Source organism: Gossypium hirsutum, chromosome A05 (assembly GCF_007990345.1).
Source record: "Gossypium hirsutum isolate 1008001.06 chromosome A05, Gossypium_hirsutum_v2.1, whole genome shotgun sequence".
Classification (NCBI taxonomy): Eukaryota; Viridiplantae; Streptophyta; class Magnoliopsida; order Malvales; family Malvaceae; genus Gossypium; species Gossypium hirsutum.
Window position 1 is genome coordinate 104,107,091 of NC_053428.1, and position 17,365 is coordinate 104,124,455.

General features: G+C 36.9%; 1 protein-coding gene across 1 annotated transcript; it reads left to right on the forward strand.

Moving 5' to 3' along the window:
* The first annotated feature begins 1,133 nt into the window (after window positions 1-1,133).
* LOC121228988 (TRAF3-interacting protein 1-like) lies at window positions 1,134-1,949 on the forward strand. The gene is made up of 3 exons (XM_041112039.1): window positions 1,134-1,149; window positions 1,243-1,535; window positions 1,728-1,949. The coding sequence occupies exons 1-3, from the start codon at window positions 1,134-1,136 to the stop codon at window positions 1,947-1,949; spliced, it is 531 nt and encodes a 176-aa protein (XP_040967973.1).
* Window positions 1,950-17,365: the final 15,416 nt, after the last annotated feature.

Sequence of the window (17,365 nt, forward strand, 5' to 3'; positions counted from 1 at the left end):
GCTGTGGGATACGTGTCGGAGCTATCAGATTACACTCGTATTAGTGTCACGCAGAATAATCTCCAAGAAATTAAGGAAATTTGGGATCAGTGGGGTAAAAAGACCAAGCAGTTATTCTACGATAATTACGGAGACTTACCTTTCTTGCTCGATGTTCAGGTAGACGAGCAATTATTCCAAGCCCTTGCTCAATTTTGGAACCCAGCGTACAGTTGTTTCACTTTTGGGGAAGTAGACTTGGTACCTACTGTGGAGGAGTACACTGCCTTACTTCATTGTCCCAAGTTTCAGAATGATAGGATCTATTCTCGAGCTGCTTGTGTCCCTACCTTTTGGAAGAAATTGATGACTATTACGGGGATGAGCGAGCAGTGGATCACGTCCAGAATTAAAGAGAAGGGTGAGTGCAAGTGCATTTCGTGGGACGTTTTGAAAGATCTGATTCTGACATACCCTAATGAGACGAAGAAGGTAGATGTTTTTGCTTTAAGTTTGTATGGACTAATGGTTTTTCCTAGGGCTTTGGGATATGTAGACGAGGCAACCACGGATCTTTTTCATCGACTCAGTAAAAGGGTCACTTCCGTCCCTACGATTTTGGAGGAGACATTCAGGTCCTTAGGCACATGTAAGAGGGCTGGTGCAGGCAGGTTTGTTGGTTGTGCTCAGTTACTTTTAGCTTGGTTCTACAGTCATTTCCGATTGATAGATAGGGTGGTTTGTCGGGTCTTCTTCGAGGAGTATTCACCATTGAAAGACATAGTAGCTTCAACTAGGAGAGTTGATGTTCCAAAAGAGAATTGGATAGCGCTACTTCAGAACCTTCAGTCGAAAGATGTTGAGTGGAGGGCTCCGTGGATGATTCCTGGTGAGATTCTTTACCGATGCGGCAGTTTTGATTGGGTCCCTCTGTTGGGAATTTGAGGTGCCATTGGTTATGCCCCTTTACTCGTGCTGAAGCAGCATGGATTGAGACAGTTCGTACCAGCGACTCAGGGGTTAGCTCAAAGTGAGTTTGTATATAAAGGAGCCGATTACAAGAAGAAGGTTAGCGAAGTTTCTAGTGCTTGGAAAAAGACTTGTCGGTTGAAAGGAGTAGCTATTAGCCTTGTTACGACAGTAGAATACGTCGAATGGAGAGACAGAAGGGTTAATGATAACATCCCTAAGCCAAGCGTGGAAGGAGCTCGACCGATAAAGGAATATTTGCAAGTAATTCCCTCAGAGTTAGAAATTATGAAGCAAGAGTTCGAGAGAAAGAACTTGGAGTTCGAGAAGAGGGTAGCAAAGCTCGAAGAAGAAAAAATGTACTTGACCTTGGACGTCGACGTTCAAAAGATGGAGGTCGAGAAAGAGAGGAGAGAAAAGAGGAAGATCGAGATGATCTAAAGGAGCATTACAAAAAGGAACAAATATCCTTAAGGAGAGTGAGAGTAGGAGGATCTTCAGATCAGTTGCAGAAAGAGGTCCAAGAGGAAAAGGCTAGAGCCGAGTATTGGCAGAGGAAGTTCCACGAAATGCAGTCACAGAATTCGGTATTAGAGGAAGAGAATAAAGGATTGAAGACCAAGGTAACTGAGCTTGGAAGATCCCTTCGTTGGCATCAAAACCATAATTCTACGGTTGAGTTAAAGGAGCTAAAAAGTAAGGTTGAGGATTTGGAAATGGCATTACATGATGGTAAACTTCGGGTTGAACAGCTCGAGACGTGAGAAGATTATCTGAAGGGAGAGCTTCATCAGTCTAGAGGACAGGTCAGAGAAAGGGATCATGTCATTGGTGAAGCCGTAGCCCAAATTCGAGGGGTTGCTGAATATGTGCAAGACTTGGCAATACGAGCTGATGTATTGAGTCTGATGTATTCATCGTCGTCGGATATAGGCCAAGAGTTAGCCCTTTTATTAGATAGAGTTAAAACTTTGGGCATTAAGGCGAAAGTGTATTTGTAATCCTCTTATATGTAAAGATATTCTTTTTCTAAATAAAGTTTTCTAAATGAAGTTGAACCAGAATCGATATCCTTTTGCATTCATGCATTTGCATCTCATAGCATTTCATCGCATCGTTTGCAGTCAAAGTTATAGAAAGACCCTAATTAGTTAAAGTTTACTTCCGAAGGTAGAAAAGAAAATCTGGAAATCACACAACCCTACGGTACTCGCACTAAAACTAAGAGTATGGATCAAAGGTTCGAGCAATTACAAAAGGATATGCAATACCAATTGCAAGAGCAGTTGGCCAAAATGCAGAATGAAATGAGGGAGCAAATGCTAGAGGCTCAGAGGAATATGATGGCTGAAATGGCTCAACTGCTGAGGGCCACTGATAAAGGAAAAGCTCTTATAGCAATCACTGAAGAGGAGAATGAAGGTCCTCCTCCGGGCTTTACTCCGCCTCATGTACCACTGCAAATCGAGGCACCTCCTAGAAGGCCATCTGTCACTGTGAGGTCTCAACATGGGCCGGTTGATGCTGAAATCCCTGTGAATTTCCCATCTGGGTTGGGAAATAATTTGGGTGATAGCCTGATCAACCCTATCACTCCTGATCTAGATCTAATGGAGAAGGAAAGAATGGCAACCGAATCTGCGATACAATTGGAGGATCGTTGCAAGTGGTTAGAAGAGAAGTTTAGGGTTTCGGAAGGCGCTGGCAATCATCATGGGATTGATGCCAAAGACTTAAGTTTGGTCCCAGATTTGGTGCTTCCTCATAAATTTAAGATGCCAGAGTTTGAAAAGTACAACAGGACTACTTGCCCAGAGGCACACATAACAATATTTTGCAGGAGAATGACTGGGCATGTGAACAATGATCAATTATTGATCCATTGTTTTCAAGATAGCTTAGTAGGAGCAGCGGCTAGATGGTACAATCAGTTGAGCCGCGCAAGAATCAGTTCATGGAGAGATCTGGTGTGGGCCTTCATGCAGCAGTACAACCATGTGACTGATATGACGCCAGACAGGATCACACTTCAAAACATGGAGACAAAGCCTAATGAAAGTTTTAGGTAATATGCACAATGATGGAGGGAGGTGGCAATGCAAGTACAACCACCACTGTTAGAAAAGGAGACCACCATGTTATTTATCAACACTCTGAAGGCGTCATTCATCACTCATATGATTGAAAGCACCACAAAAAGTTTCACAGATATAGTTATGGCAGGAGAGATGATTGAGAACACTGTAAGGGGCGGTAAAATTGAGGGGAAAATGGCTAAAAGATCGGCCCCAAGGAGAAAGGACAACGAGGTGAATAATATGAATAGCCTCAACTCGAGGACCATCACAGTTGGTCAATCCAAAGCAGCTGCAGTCGAGCAACAAAGTACTCGAAGTCAGGAATCGAGTACAAGCAGAATTCGGAGAGGATACAATTCACGCCTATCCCTATGACGTATCGTGAGCTTTATCAAAGCTCATACAATGCACATGTCATTGCTCCATTTCACTTGAAACCGCTACAGCCACCGTACCCCAAATGGTATGATGCAAATGATAAATGCGAATATCACGTGGGAATACCAGGGCATTCGATTGAAAACTGTACCGGATTCAAGAAGGTCATGGAGAGGCTTATCAAAATAGGGGTTGTGAGGTTCAATAGTACCCCTAATGCTGAAAATCCGTTACCAGGTCATGGCAATCAATGAGTGAATGCCATTGATAAAACCAGGGAAGGAAAAATCAAGGAAGATATTGCTGAGGTGAAGACACCCATGAAAGTAATATGGGAGGAGATGGTGAAGAGAGGTATGTTGACCTCTGGGAAAGGTAGAAGAGGAATAGAGAACTATTGTGAATTCCATGGAGAGATGGGTCATATGATCCAAAATTGTGAGAAGTTCAAGGCCATAGTACAAGGCCTTATGTTTAACAAGGAGCTACAGATTTTTGAGGGTAGTTCTTGCGAAAGACAAATATGCGTGCTGGAAAATGAACAACAAAGAACCAGCCGACCAAGAATTATTATTTCCTTGCCGGGGAATAATGAAGTGGGGGCGCGAACCAGGCCCAAGGTCGTCATCCATAAACCCACTCCTTTCCCTTACAAGGATGACAAGAGGGTGCCATGGAGCTACGACTGCAGTGTAACAGTACCTGAAGGGGAGAGCATAGCCAGTGCGTCTAGGAGTGAGCAAAATGAAGGTTCCCATACGCGAAGTAGGAAGAGTTATGATGGGGGGCATCAGAGTGGAGCCCACGAAAACAAAAGATGTTGACATTGAGAAGAAGAAAGAGGTTGAAGTGCCTATCAAAGAGTCGGTAAAGGAAGAGGAGGCTAAGGAGTTTCTAAAATTCCTTAAGCATAGCAAGTATAGTGTGGTTGATCAGTTCCGTAGGCAGCCGGCGCGTATATCAGTATTAGCCTTACTTTTGAGTTTTGAGGTGCATCGGGATGCATTGTTGAAGGTACTTAACAAAACATATGTCACCCACGACATATCCGTTAACAAGTTGGACCGGTTGGTAAACAATATCAGTGTTGACAATTTCATCTACTTCAATGTCGATGAAATTCCACCTGGGGGCATAGGGTCAACCAAAGCCTTGCACATAACTACTCGGTGCAAAGGATACACGCTGCCAAGTGTACTCATTGATAACGGGTCTGCTCAAAACGTCCTTCCACTATCCACATTGAACAGATTACCCATTGACAGTTCGCATATGAAAACATGTCACAACGTGGTAAGAGCCTTTGATGGAATTGAAAAGAAAGTGATGGGACGAATCGACATCCCTTTGGAAATTGGGCCAACTACATATGAAGTTGATTTCTTGGTGATGGATATCAAGCCCTCCTATAATTGTTTATTAGGGAGACCATGGATACACTCGGCAGGAGCAGTGCCTTCCTCATTGCACCAAAAATTGAAGTTAGTGATAGATGGACGGTTAATAACCATCAATGCTGAGGAGGACATTATAGCAGCAGTCACTAGCAAGGCCCCTTATGTCGAGGTAAATGAAGAAGCTATTGAGTGTTCTTTTCGCTCTTTAGAAATCATCAATGCAACCTTCATTTTGGAAGGAAGTGAAGTGCCGGTACCCAAAATGTCTAGAGCCACAAGGATGGCCCTGCAAATGATGATGGGGAAAGGGGCATTGCTAGGAAAAGGACTAGGAAGACAGTTGTAAGGAGGGATTCAAATCCCAAAACTGATTGAGAAGAAAGATCGCTTTGGTTTGGGCTTCAAGCCAGACCATAAGCACAAGAGGAAAGAGATTGAGAAGTGCTAAGTGAGAAGAAAGGCATATCTGAACGGAGGAGAAATGGAGTGGGAACCGATGACATTCCCACCTCTATCCAAATCCTTTAAGTCGGGAGGATTGCTGGTAGAAGAAAGTCATCAAATTAATACTATACACGATGAGGGATTGGAGCAAGGAAACCTCGAGGGCATTCGCCCTTACGAACCGGGGAACTCTCTGAACAATTGGACTACGGAAGACCTTCCTGTAGTCTTTAGGAATTTTTCAGAGTAATTCTCGAAACATGTCTGTTACTCTAGGGCCTAGGAGTAGTAAGATTACATTTGTGAAATAGGCTTATGTTCATCTATTATTATTTAAATAAGACATAACTTTTATCAATTTAAACGAGTATTGTTTCATTTTTATCAACCAATATTCCTTTAAATTTTGGCAATTCTTATTCTTTTATTCATAGCACATAAAAAATCATTCTTAGATTCATTCATTCTTTGTATATTCTTTCATACCCCCATAGGTCCCTAGATATCAATAATATGAGCACCGATACTACAACTCCTGATTTCTCTTGCGAGCAAGACATGTGTTTAAAGGAACCTCAGGATTTTGAAGATGTTCAAGATTATGACGTATCTCTTGATCTGTTAAGAATGGTAAAGCAGGAGGAGAAACAAATCATGCCACATGATAAAGAGGCAGTAGAGAATATAGCCCTAGAGAAAGGGAATGAGTTAAAAATTGGAACACTGATTACCGAGGACACAAGGCATGGTCTGGTTGAGTTGTTTCAAGAGTTCAAGGATATCTTCGCCTGGTCATATCAGGATATGCCCGGATTGAGTACTGATATTGTAGTACATTGTCTTCCGATAAGACATGATTGTAAACCAGTCCAATAGAAATTACGAAGAATGAGGCCAGATATTGTTCTAAAAATAAAGGACGAAGTCAAGAAGCAGTTCGATGTAGGATTCTTGCAAGAAGTGAAATACTCCGAATGGGTAGTTAACATTGTACTAGTTCCTAAGAAAGACGGGAAGGTACGAATGTGTGTTGATTACAGAGATTTAAATAAAGCTAGCCCCAAAGATAAATTCCCTCTGCCACACATAGACACTTTGGTGGACAACACAACAGGATATTCGTTGTTTTCCTTCATGGATGGTTTCTCAGGATACACTCAGATAAAGGTGCATCTAGAGGACATGGATAAAACTACCTTCATAACCTTATGGGGCACTTTTTGCTACAAAGTGATGCCGTTTGGACTGAAGAACGCAGGGGCAACATACCAATGGGCCATGGTAAACTTATTCCATGACATGATGAATAAGGAGATTGAGGTATACGTTGATGATATGATTTCCAAGTCGCATACAGAAAAAAAACACATTGAGGTCTTGAGAAGATTGTTCTTGAGGTTGAGAAAATTTCAGTTGAAGCTCAATCCAGCAAAGTGTACATTTGAAGCCAGATCGGGAAAGTTATTAGGCTTCGTAGTTAGTGAAAAGGGAATTGAAGTCGACTCAGACAAGGTCAGAGCCATATGAGAGTTACCTTCACCACGTACTCAGAAGGAAGTTCGAGGATTCCTAGAAAGGTTGAATTACATCGCTCGGTTCATTTTACAACTGACCGAGAAATGCGATCCTATCTTTCGCTTCCTCAGAAAGCACAATCAAGGTACTTGGGATGAGGAGTGCCAGAATGCCTTTGAAAAGGTCAAGCAGTATTTGTTGAATGCTCCGGTATTATCTCTACCAAGCCCATATAAACCGTTAATACTGTACTTGTCAGTGTTTAGTAATTCTATGGGGTGTGTGCTTGGCCAGCATGACAAGTTGGGGAAAAAGGAGAAGGCAATTTATTATCTTAGTAAGAAATTCACTGACTGTGAGATGAGATACCCACCAATTGAAAAGTTGTGTTGTGCGCTGATGTGGACAAGTCGGAGATTAAGACATTACATGCTATACCATACCACTTGGCTCATCTCAAAGCTTGATCCATTGAAATACATGATGGAGTCAATGGCTCTAAATGGGAGAATGGCGAGATGGAAAATTTTGCTTTCAAAGTTTGATATAGTCTACATAAATCAGAAGGCTATAAAAGGAAGTGCGGTAGCAGACTTCTTGGCCAGTAGGGCTCTAGAGGATTTTGAGCCATTGAATTTTGATTTTCCAAATGAGGAGTTAATGTGTATAGCAACAACTGAGGATTCTCCTTGGAAGCTAACTTTTGATGGGGCTTCTAATGTAGTTGGAAATGGAATTGGGGCAGTCTTGGTATCCCTGAACAGCGATCATTACCCGTTCACGTGCAAGTTAGACTTTGATTACATGAACAATATGGCTGAATATGAAGCGTGCATCATGGGAATTCAAGCAGCTACGAGGTATAAAAACCCTAGAAGTATATGGAGATTCTGTATTGGTAATTTATCAGCTTAGAGGAGAATGGGAGACAAGGGACCCTAAATTGATCAATTATCGAAAGGTAGTTTTGGAGTTACTTAAGGAGTTTGATGATATCACCTTCAATTATTTCCCACGAGATGAAAATCAAATGGCAGCTACTTTAGCAACCTTGGCCTCAATGATTAAGGCGAATAAAGAGGAATAGATAAGACCAATTCAAATGACTATCTACGAGGTTCCAGCTCATTGTTGTAACATTAAGAAGGAAGAAAAAGATGATAACCCTTGGTATCAGAATATATTACGATATGTGAGAGATCGTAAATACCCTGAACAGACCAATGAAAATGACAAACAAACTTTGAGAAGGTTAGCTTGCGACTATATCTTGGACAGGGATATCTTATACAAGAGAAGGAAAGACCAAGTACTTTTGAGATGTGTCGATGCTGCGGAAGCTAAGCTAATTTTAGAAGAAGTTCATGAAGGTGTATGTGGGACACACGCAAATGGGTTCACAATGGCAAGGCAAATCATGCGGTTTGGCTATTATTGGGCCACTATGGAAGAGGACTGTATTAACTATACCAAGAAATGCCATAAGTGTCATATTTATGGGGACAAAATTCATGTACCGCCTTTACCTTTGCATGTTATGACTTCTCCATGGCCCTTATCCATGTGGGGCATGGATGTCATTGGACCAATATCACTGAAAGCTTCGAATGGACATCGATTCATCTTCGTGGTAATTGACTACTTTACAAAATGGGTAGAGGCCGCTTCTTATGCGAATGTTACTAAGTCAGCCATGAGTCGATTCTTGAAGAAGGAGATCATTTGTCAGTATGGAATGCCTGAGAAGATCATATCCGACAATACATTGAACTTAAACAACAAAACGACAGCAGAGGTTTGTAACCAGTTCAAGATCAAGCATCACAATTCTTCTCCTTGTCGTCCAAAAATAAATGGGGCAGTGGAGGCCGCCAATAAAAACATTAAGAAAATAGTGGGGAAGATGACTGAGACTTATAGAGATTGGCATGAGAAATTACCGTTTGCACTCCTGGCCTATCGAACATCTGTCAAAACCTCTACTGGGGTGACCCCATTCTCGTTAGTTTATGGGATGAAAGTAGTGTTACCTATTGAAGTAGAAATACCTTCTCATCGAATTTTGACAGAGATAAGGTTAGATGAAGCTGAATGGGTTCAATCCCGATATGACCAGTTGAACTTGATTGAGGAAAAGAGAATAAGAGCCATTCGACATGGTCAGATGTATCAGAAGTGAATGATGCGAGCTTGTGACAAGAAAGTTCGACCCAGAGAGTTCCGCGAGGGAGACCTTGTACTGAAAAAGATTCGTCCCATTCAAAAGGACTTTAGGGGAAAATGGATGCCGAATTGGGAGGGGCCGTATGTCGTGAAGAAAGCCTTCTCTGGCAGTGTATTGATCTTAACGGAAATGCATGGGAAAAGTTTACCCAACCCAATGAACTCAGACTCAGTTAAAAAATACTTTGTCTAAAGGAGAGAAGAATCCAAGGTGAAAACCCGCAAAGGGCGCCTTGAGATTTAAAAAAAACGGAAAAGCCAAGGTGAAAACCCGAAAAGGGCACCTTATGACCAAAGGGGTTCTGAGTTGAAAACCCGAAAGGGCAGCTCAAATTTTGAAGAAAACACAGTGATCTTGATATACTCAATAAAGAGTGAAGCACGTTGCATATTGGGGCATCTACAAAATACTTTGGATCTTTTAAACACATGTTGAACTCAAGAAAGACTTCATAGAGCTAATGTATAGATACTCAAGCGGCGATATCTTGGGCATCCAACTTTTATCTTGTTTGCTATCTTTAGATTCTATTTTTTCTTAAAGATAGGCTTTCAGATCAATTTCCTTTGTATTTTTTCGATAATTCATTCAAATCCAATTATTCTTAGAGATTTATTTATCTTCCATTATTCTTTAAGTATGTTGCATTGAAATAATGATAGATAAACTAAATATGTTTACAAATGAAGTTTTGCGCATTACTTTGGAATTTCTAGATAATACAAGAAACTAAAACATGACAATTGTTCAAGAAATTCACGTAAGTAAATGATGAAGGAACTCGAGGAATTTCTTTCTTCCAGTCTAAAAGGAAAATGGACAAAACCAACGATTCAATTTTAAGGAACGATTGTTTTACAGACATCCTTAGTGGATCATAGCATTGGAGGAAGGGTACAGGCCTACAGGCTGAGCAAGAATGATGCTTTGAAAAGACAAATGAAGGAATGAGTGGTGACATCTAGGATAGGGGTCATGTTCACAACATTCTGCATCATAACATGTTTAATTAGGAACATTCCACTCACTTCGATCATAGCATCCTAATTATCAGGCATAATCATTCTACAGGGTATCAAAGATGGCACGCCTTAATCCCCCAAGCAGTAAGGTAATAGGCCGCAGCATAGCAGATCCAGCTGAAGCAAGATCCAAGATGGTTTGGCATCCTTATGCTTACAAGGAACAAACCGAAGACATAGATGATTTGGCTTTCACCTGTTTACGCTGAAAAAAATCTAAGATGATTTAGTATCTCTGTATTGTTAGAGAACAAATCGAAGTCTGGCATCTCCACTTCGACGGGGGGCAGATACATAGCAGATCTCACTTTCAGATGTTTTCATTGAAGCAAGATCCAAGATGATTTGGCATCATTGTGCTTACAAAGAACAAATCGAAGACATAGATGATTTGGCTTTCACGTGTTTACGCTGAAGCAAATCTAAGATGATTTGGTATCTCTATTGTCAGAGAACAAATCGAAGTCTGGCATCTCCACTTTGATGGAGAGTAGATACATAGCAGATCTCACCTTCAGATAATTTCACTGAAGCAAGATCCAAGATGGTTTGGTACCCTTGTGCTTACAAGGAACAAATCGAAGACATAGCTGCTTTGGTTTTTGCGTGCTTACACTAAAGCAAATCTAAGATGATTTGCCATCTTTGTATTGTCAAAGAACAAATCGAAGAAGCAGATTTGGCGTCTCTGTGTTCGGCGGAGAGTAGATCGAAGATGTCAACGTGGCAGTCTTGAGTTTGCATCGAGTAGATTGAGGACTATGATCCGATAAGGCCGGGCAAATTTGGTCTTTCTATGAGTCTTTGCTCGATTCCTATTATACAGCAATGAGCAAAGAGGGACAGCTATAATAGCCCAAATCTGCCCGGGCCCATAGTTAAATAAATCAAACCAAAAATAGAAAATAAATGAACGTTTATTTAAAGAGTCCATTTACAATAAATAGGCCTCAGGACCTCATAAGCCCAAATGCAAAAGTCCCATACCCGGTTACAACCCAATAGCCTAAACTACCCTAATACCCGTTACACCCTTAACCAAAACACAATGGCCCCAACAGACTCATTACACCCAGGGGCCCAAGAGGCCCAACTGACTTTAGAGAAACAGGAAACCCTAGGGTTTCCTGAAGACTGCAGCGCCGCAGCATCTTCTGGAAGCCTCGAGGAGCATCTGTTTAACTCCCCAAATCAAGGCCATCAATGCACATTGACGCACCATTAATGCGTTGTCCAGAAGCTTGTCCCTCTCACGACCGAGCGCCGTGACTCTGGCCTCGCCGTGATTTACGGCCGAATCAACTCCGGTGCCAGATTCTTCGTTGATACCTGCAAAAGAAGGAAAGAACCACAGCAGCAAACAAAACAAGTATGGAAAGATATAAAAAGATTTCCTTCCTAGTTTATGTAATAACAGCAGTGGCTATAAAAGCCCAAATCAAAACAATGTAAAGGGGATCGAATTTTTACAGAATAAAAAATATACTTACACATATTCATTCAGAGGGTTACAAGCAGTTTTAAGGTGATATATATACTTCATGTTCTACTGTTCTTTTATGAAATACTTAGCATCATCAGCAAATCGACTACTAAAATATTAAAACGGAAGAGTTACCTGTATTTTCGCCCAGAAAGGACGAGGTTTTTTTTAGCCCTCCGATCATCGTGCGCAGAGGCCCTTGCGGTGGCGCGTGGGCATATAACGATTGAGAACAGGGGCCCAACGAGGCTCTAAGGCCGACCCCAAATCCTCCCACAGAGGATTTCTCTGAGTTTTTTTAAAACCAGGCTTCTAAATGATTGTTTTGGTCGAAATTTGACTTATATAGCCCAAGAGAAACGACACCATTTTAGCTTAGTCTGATAAGCTTAAAACGACGACGTTTTAAAGCCCCAGGATCTGCGCGTTGACCCGGATACCCGGGGAGGATCTGCGTGTTTTTTTGAGGATTGGGTTAATTACCCAATTGGTCCTTCCACCTTTTTGTGTTTAAAATTTTGTTTTATTTCATTTATGATTTAGCCCTGATATTTTGCTTCAGTTTTAATTTAGTCATTACAGTAACTGTTTAAAGTTCTGGATTAAAACGATGCCATTTAGGGACAAGGGAAAATTTCCCGATGAGTCCCTAGGGTTTCAATGGTTGTTTCAATTAGGTCTGATCTCAGTTATTCTCTTTTTAAATTAGCCTCTGACTTTTTATTTACGTTCAATTTAGCCCCTTTTATCCCTTTTAATCTATTTATAACCTATTTATTTAAAAACTTTGTACATATACTATTATATTTGAATACGAATATATGTATTATATTTTATATTATTTACTTATATTTTATTATATTACTTGATATCTTCCTATTATCATATTAATATATATTTTAACATATATCATTACTTATTATTTATTATAGTATATTTTTATCACATAATGTTTATATATCTTTACACTATTGTATTAACCATGTATTATTTCATATTATTATTATTTATTATATATTTTTAAATTATTATTATTTTACATTATTATTTATATATTTTTACTTGTATTATATCTTTATTAATTATTTATATATTATACATTATTTTTGCATATATACTTTCAAATTATATATTATAATTATTTTATATTATGTATTTTTTATACTATTATATGTTTTTTATTTATACATTATTATCATTAAAGGTTTTAACTTATATTATATACTTATTTTTATTTATATGTTAATAATTGCTTCACTTATATTTTATTATTACACATTTTGAAGATATTATAATATTGAAATTTGTATAATACGTATATTTCATCATTAATTACTTATTTCACATTATTCTAAACTTATATTTATATATATTATATAATTATTATAAATATAAATTCTTTTACATATTTTATATTTTATACATTATTTTTCTAAACCAATATATTTTATGTTTTTATATAAGTATTATTCTTATAAATATATTTTTATTATAGTTTATATTTTAAATCTATCATTAAATATCGCATTTTATATGCTTATTCTATTTATCAATTGTTTATATTATACATATATTTTTTTAACAAAAAAACTTATGTTTTTGTTATTATACAATACTTGCTTTTACTTTAGAATTAATGTATTATTGCTGTGTTATGTATTTTATATGTTATGTAATATCTTAGACTTTTATAATTTATTTTCAAATGCATTTTTTTTATATATGTGTTAAAATTGTATATCATACATCATTTGTGTTTAAATATATGTTGAATTATGTGTTTAGGAATTTTACCTATTCTTTTTAAATATGTATTATGTTTTATGTTATCTCGTATGTTATGTTAATATGCTCCTTCATGCATCGGTTTTAAAAAAGAGACTTCTAAGTTTTCAAAAAATAAAAAGGCAATGCTTGGTATTTGGAAGCTTTGAGAAAAGTAGTGCCCTAACTTATTGGGTTGCAACTTTTCTCGTTGATTTTGAATAGTCAGGTACCCTTCTAAGTTTTTAAAGATTTTCAAAATACGAGCAACTGACTTGGAAATTTCAAAGCATTGTGTCCTAACTTACTGGATATGACGTTTTGTTGTTTTCGAGATAGAGATTTCCAAAATGCTAACTTATTGTCAATATTTTGATACAAATGAACCCCAACTTTCAAAATAAAAATATTTTAAAGAGGATTGTATCATAAAATTCTTAAATTTTTGACCTTAAAGACATTTGATAATTAATTAGGTACCAATTTTTGGGCATTACGAGGGTGCTAATCCTTCCTCGTACGTAACCGACTCCCGAACCCGTTCTTTTATTTCGTAGACCAAAACTAATGATTTTAAAACAAAATGTTTTAAAGGTGATCCAATCACACCTAAAAAGATTGGTGGCGACTCCCGTTTTCGTTTTTTTAAGTCGATACCCATTTTCCCAAAACTCGATTTAAAAATAGTTTCGACATACAAATGTCGCTTTATAATTTCTAACTCTCAAAAATCAATTATTTCATTCTATTTCAAGTAAAATTAATGCGTTTTAAGCTGGTTTTACAATTATTCGTTTGAAAATTCCCTAAAACGAAGGTAATGTTTGATGTTTGAAAATTCGGGGAATCGTGCCCTATCGTGCTGGGTTTCGATTTCCTGTTTGTTCAAAAATAATTGAATATTCCTTTTGAATTTCACTCGTGTTTTCTAAATTCTAAAACAAGGAAATGTTCAATATTTGGAAATTCGAGGAATCGTGCCCTACTGTGCTGGGTTCCGGTTTTCGTTGGACTAAATAGTTGGGCATCCTTTTGTAATTTTCAATGTATAAACTGTTGGAAGTAAAAAATTTCTCGTGTTTTCAAAGGTATAAAGGATTATGTCTTATCGTGCTGGATGTGATGCTGTATTCCTTTGAAATAAGAGGATTTTGACGACCAACTTAAGCCATTCAAATGTTTTAAAAGGAACCATATTTCAAAAATAGCTTTAAATTTTAGACATAAGGACAGTACTTAATCAATTTGGTACCAATTTTGGGCGTAGTGAGGGTGCCAATCATTCTTCATACGTAACCGGCTCCCGAACCCGTTTTCTCAAATTTACTAGGCCAAAATCGATTTAAATAAAACAAAGTGTTTTATTGTGTGACCCAATCACACGTAAATAAAAAGATTGGTGGCGACTCCATTTTCGTTTTTTTGAAAGTCAATCTTCATTTTTTTAAAAATTTAAAAATGGTTTCAACAAATATGTCTAATAAAAATAATATTTTAATAGAATATACAAATTCTATTTAAAGTAGAACTAAGGGGGAGAACATCATGTCCTAGTATACACTAGGGTTTGCTGCCTTTTGTAATTGATTTCATATACTCATTTGATAATTGATTTTGGAAATCATTGACTTTCCTATTATAAATAGATTTTATATACTCATTTGATATTTGATTTTGAAATACAATTAACTCGCCCCTTAAAATTATAAAATATTAAAAATAGATATTGGGGTTCTGCTAAATATGTATGTGCCTTGTTTGCATCGTTCATATGGAGTAGCATGTATATATAGACAATTGGGTATGCCACTTAAAGTGTTAGTTTATATTGTTCATAGTACATTCACGTAGAGTAGCATGTATAAATTTCATAATATGATGTAACAGGCCCAATTTGCCTGGGCCCATACAGATGTAAAAATTAAACTTAAATAAATAGTTTTTTGTTTACAGTCCAAATTACAACTTACAAGACTAAATACAAATAAAAAAAGGAACCCAAATTACAATAGCCAATAGTAAAAATTAACACAAACAAGCCCAATGGCCCAAAATGCTTATGCATTCTTAACAAAACAGAAACCCTAGGTGCGCCGCACCCTCCTCTACCTCCACCTCTACGCCAGCCTCCGTACCTTCAAACAAGGCAACACAATGGCAAAGAGACAGCAACAGTAGAAAACAAAAAAGGAAAAACAAACAATTGTAAACGAATCGGCTATAAAGCCAACAAAAACGGTTGTAAAAGAGAGAGATTTTTGAATACAAAAAAGAGAGGAGATTGATTCAAGGTTATCATCTTTTTTATTCTCTTATTTTTCTTTTTCGAAACTACATATACATATACCCATTTTTATTTTCCTCTTTTTTTTAAAACTGTTATATATATGTATCAGTAGCATATAAAAAAGAGGCAAAAAGAAACTCACCTTTGAAATCGCATTAAGAAGAGGGGTTTTCGACTCTTCAGCCGCCATGCACAACGGTGTCGGCGTCAGCAATTGACGGCCGATGCAGCGGCGGTTCACCGGGCCCTTGGCCGGCTTAGGGGTTGAGAGAGAGTGGGTTGAGAGAGTTTTTTGAATTTTTTTTAAAGGGGAGTAAATGATTTTTTTGAAGGATTTTTTACTTATATTGAGTATTAAAAAACGCTGTTTTGGAGGGGTTTAGAAAGCCCCAAGACGACGTCGTTTTGGGGCGACTCGAATCCGACCCGACCGGCAAGGCTAGGATCCGCGTGTTTTCTAGCGCATGGGTTATTTGTGCATTTAGTCCTTCCGCTTTTTTATCCTTTTGCAATCAAGTTTTTTTTAATCTTTAATTTTACGCTCCGATTTATTTCAATTGCATTTTGGTCCTCCTTGAAGCTACGCGTTTTGGATGGCGGGGATTATTTCCCTTTTGGTCCCTCCTTGTTATTAGCATGTTCAAATTGGTCCATTTCCTTTTACTTATTTTTTATTTGCCCCAAAATTTTGCTTTAAGGTTCAATTTAGTCCTTTTTTTATTTTCGCTATTTTATTATTAAATTAACTAATTTAATATATTATTGCTATTATTATTATGTTTCTATTTATATTTATTTTGTTATTCTAATACTATTTTATTTATCTAATTTTTTTATCTATTTACATTTCTATTTATTATATTTCTATTTCTATTTATATATTAATATTATTTTCATTATTTTTTTATATAAGTATTTTTTTACTCTTGTTATTATCATTTTATTTATTTATTTATATCCTTTTATATGGTTTTCTTTAAACTTTAGATTTTTTATTATATTATTATTAATACCATCATCATTATTATTAATATTATTTTTTAAATTGTTTTACACAATATTTATTTATTCATTTGTTTAATATTAGTTTTTATTTTGGCTTGTCTATTTTTATTCTCGCCTTATTATTATTTTATTTATTATTTTACTTTCAATTCTTGTATTATTCATTATTATTGTTATTATTATTATTATTTCCACTTATATTATCATTTTCATCATTATCTTTATTATTCATGCATATTAACATTATGATTTATTAATGTCAATGTTATATATTTTATATTTTATATTTTATATTTTATTACGTATGTCATGCAATTATTATTCCAAATTTATGTCGCACTATCGCTATTCGCTAAGCATGACTCCTTTTTTTACGTTTTAACTGTTTTTATGCCACGATCGAATAAACTAAACATATCATTTTAAAAGTTACATTAATTTTTACCCAAATTCACAAAAAGGAGAAATATTTTAAAATAGGCAATGTTTCGCATTTTAGGAATTCGAGAAAACGTACCCTAACTTACGGGGTTTCGACTTTCTCATTAAACCTAAATAGCAAATATCCTTTTAAATTTTTAAAATATGTGAATTTTAAATAAAGACAATATTTCGTGTTTGGAAATTCAAGAGATCGTGCCTTAACGTACTGGGTTTCGATTTTTTTCTCGTTTGACCCAAATTACCGAATATCCTTTTAAAATTAAAATGCATGAGTTTTGAAAATCAAAAGACAAGCTTTTTCTCGAGGTTTTAAAATATCGTGTCCTAATGTACTGGATGTGACATTTTATTATTTCGGGACAAGAAGGTCTTTAGC

Coding starts and splice junctions, on each gene's coding strand:
- LOC121228988 (XM_041112039.1), top strand. Junction 1,536..1,727: donor AAATGCAGTCACAGAATTCG/GTATTAGAGGAA, acceptor GATTATCTGAAG/GGAGAGCTTCATCAGTCTAG.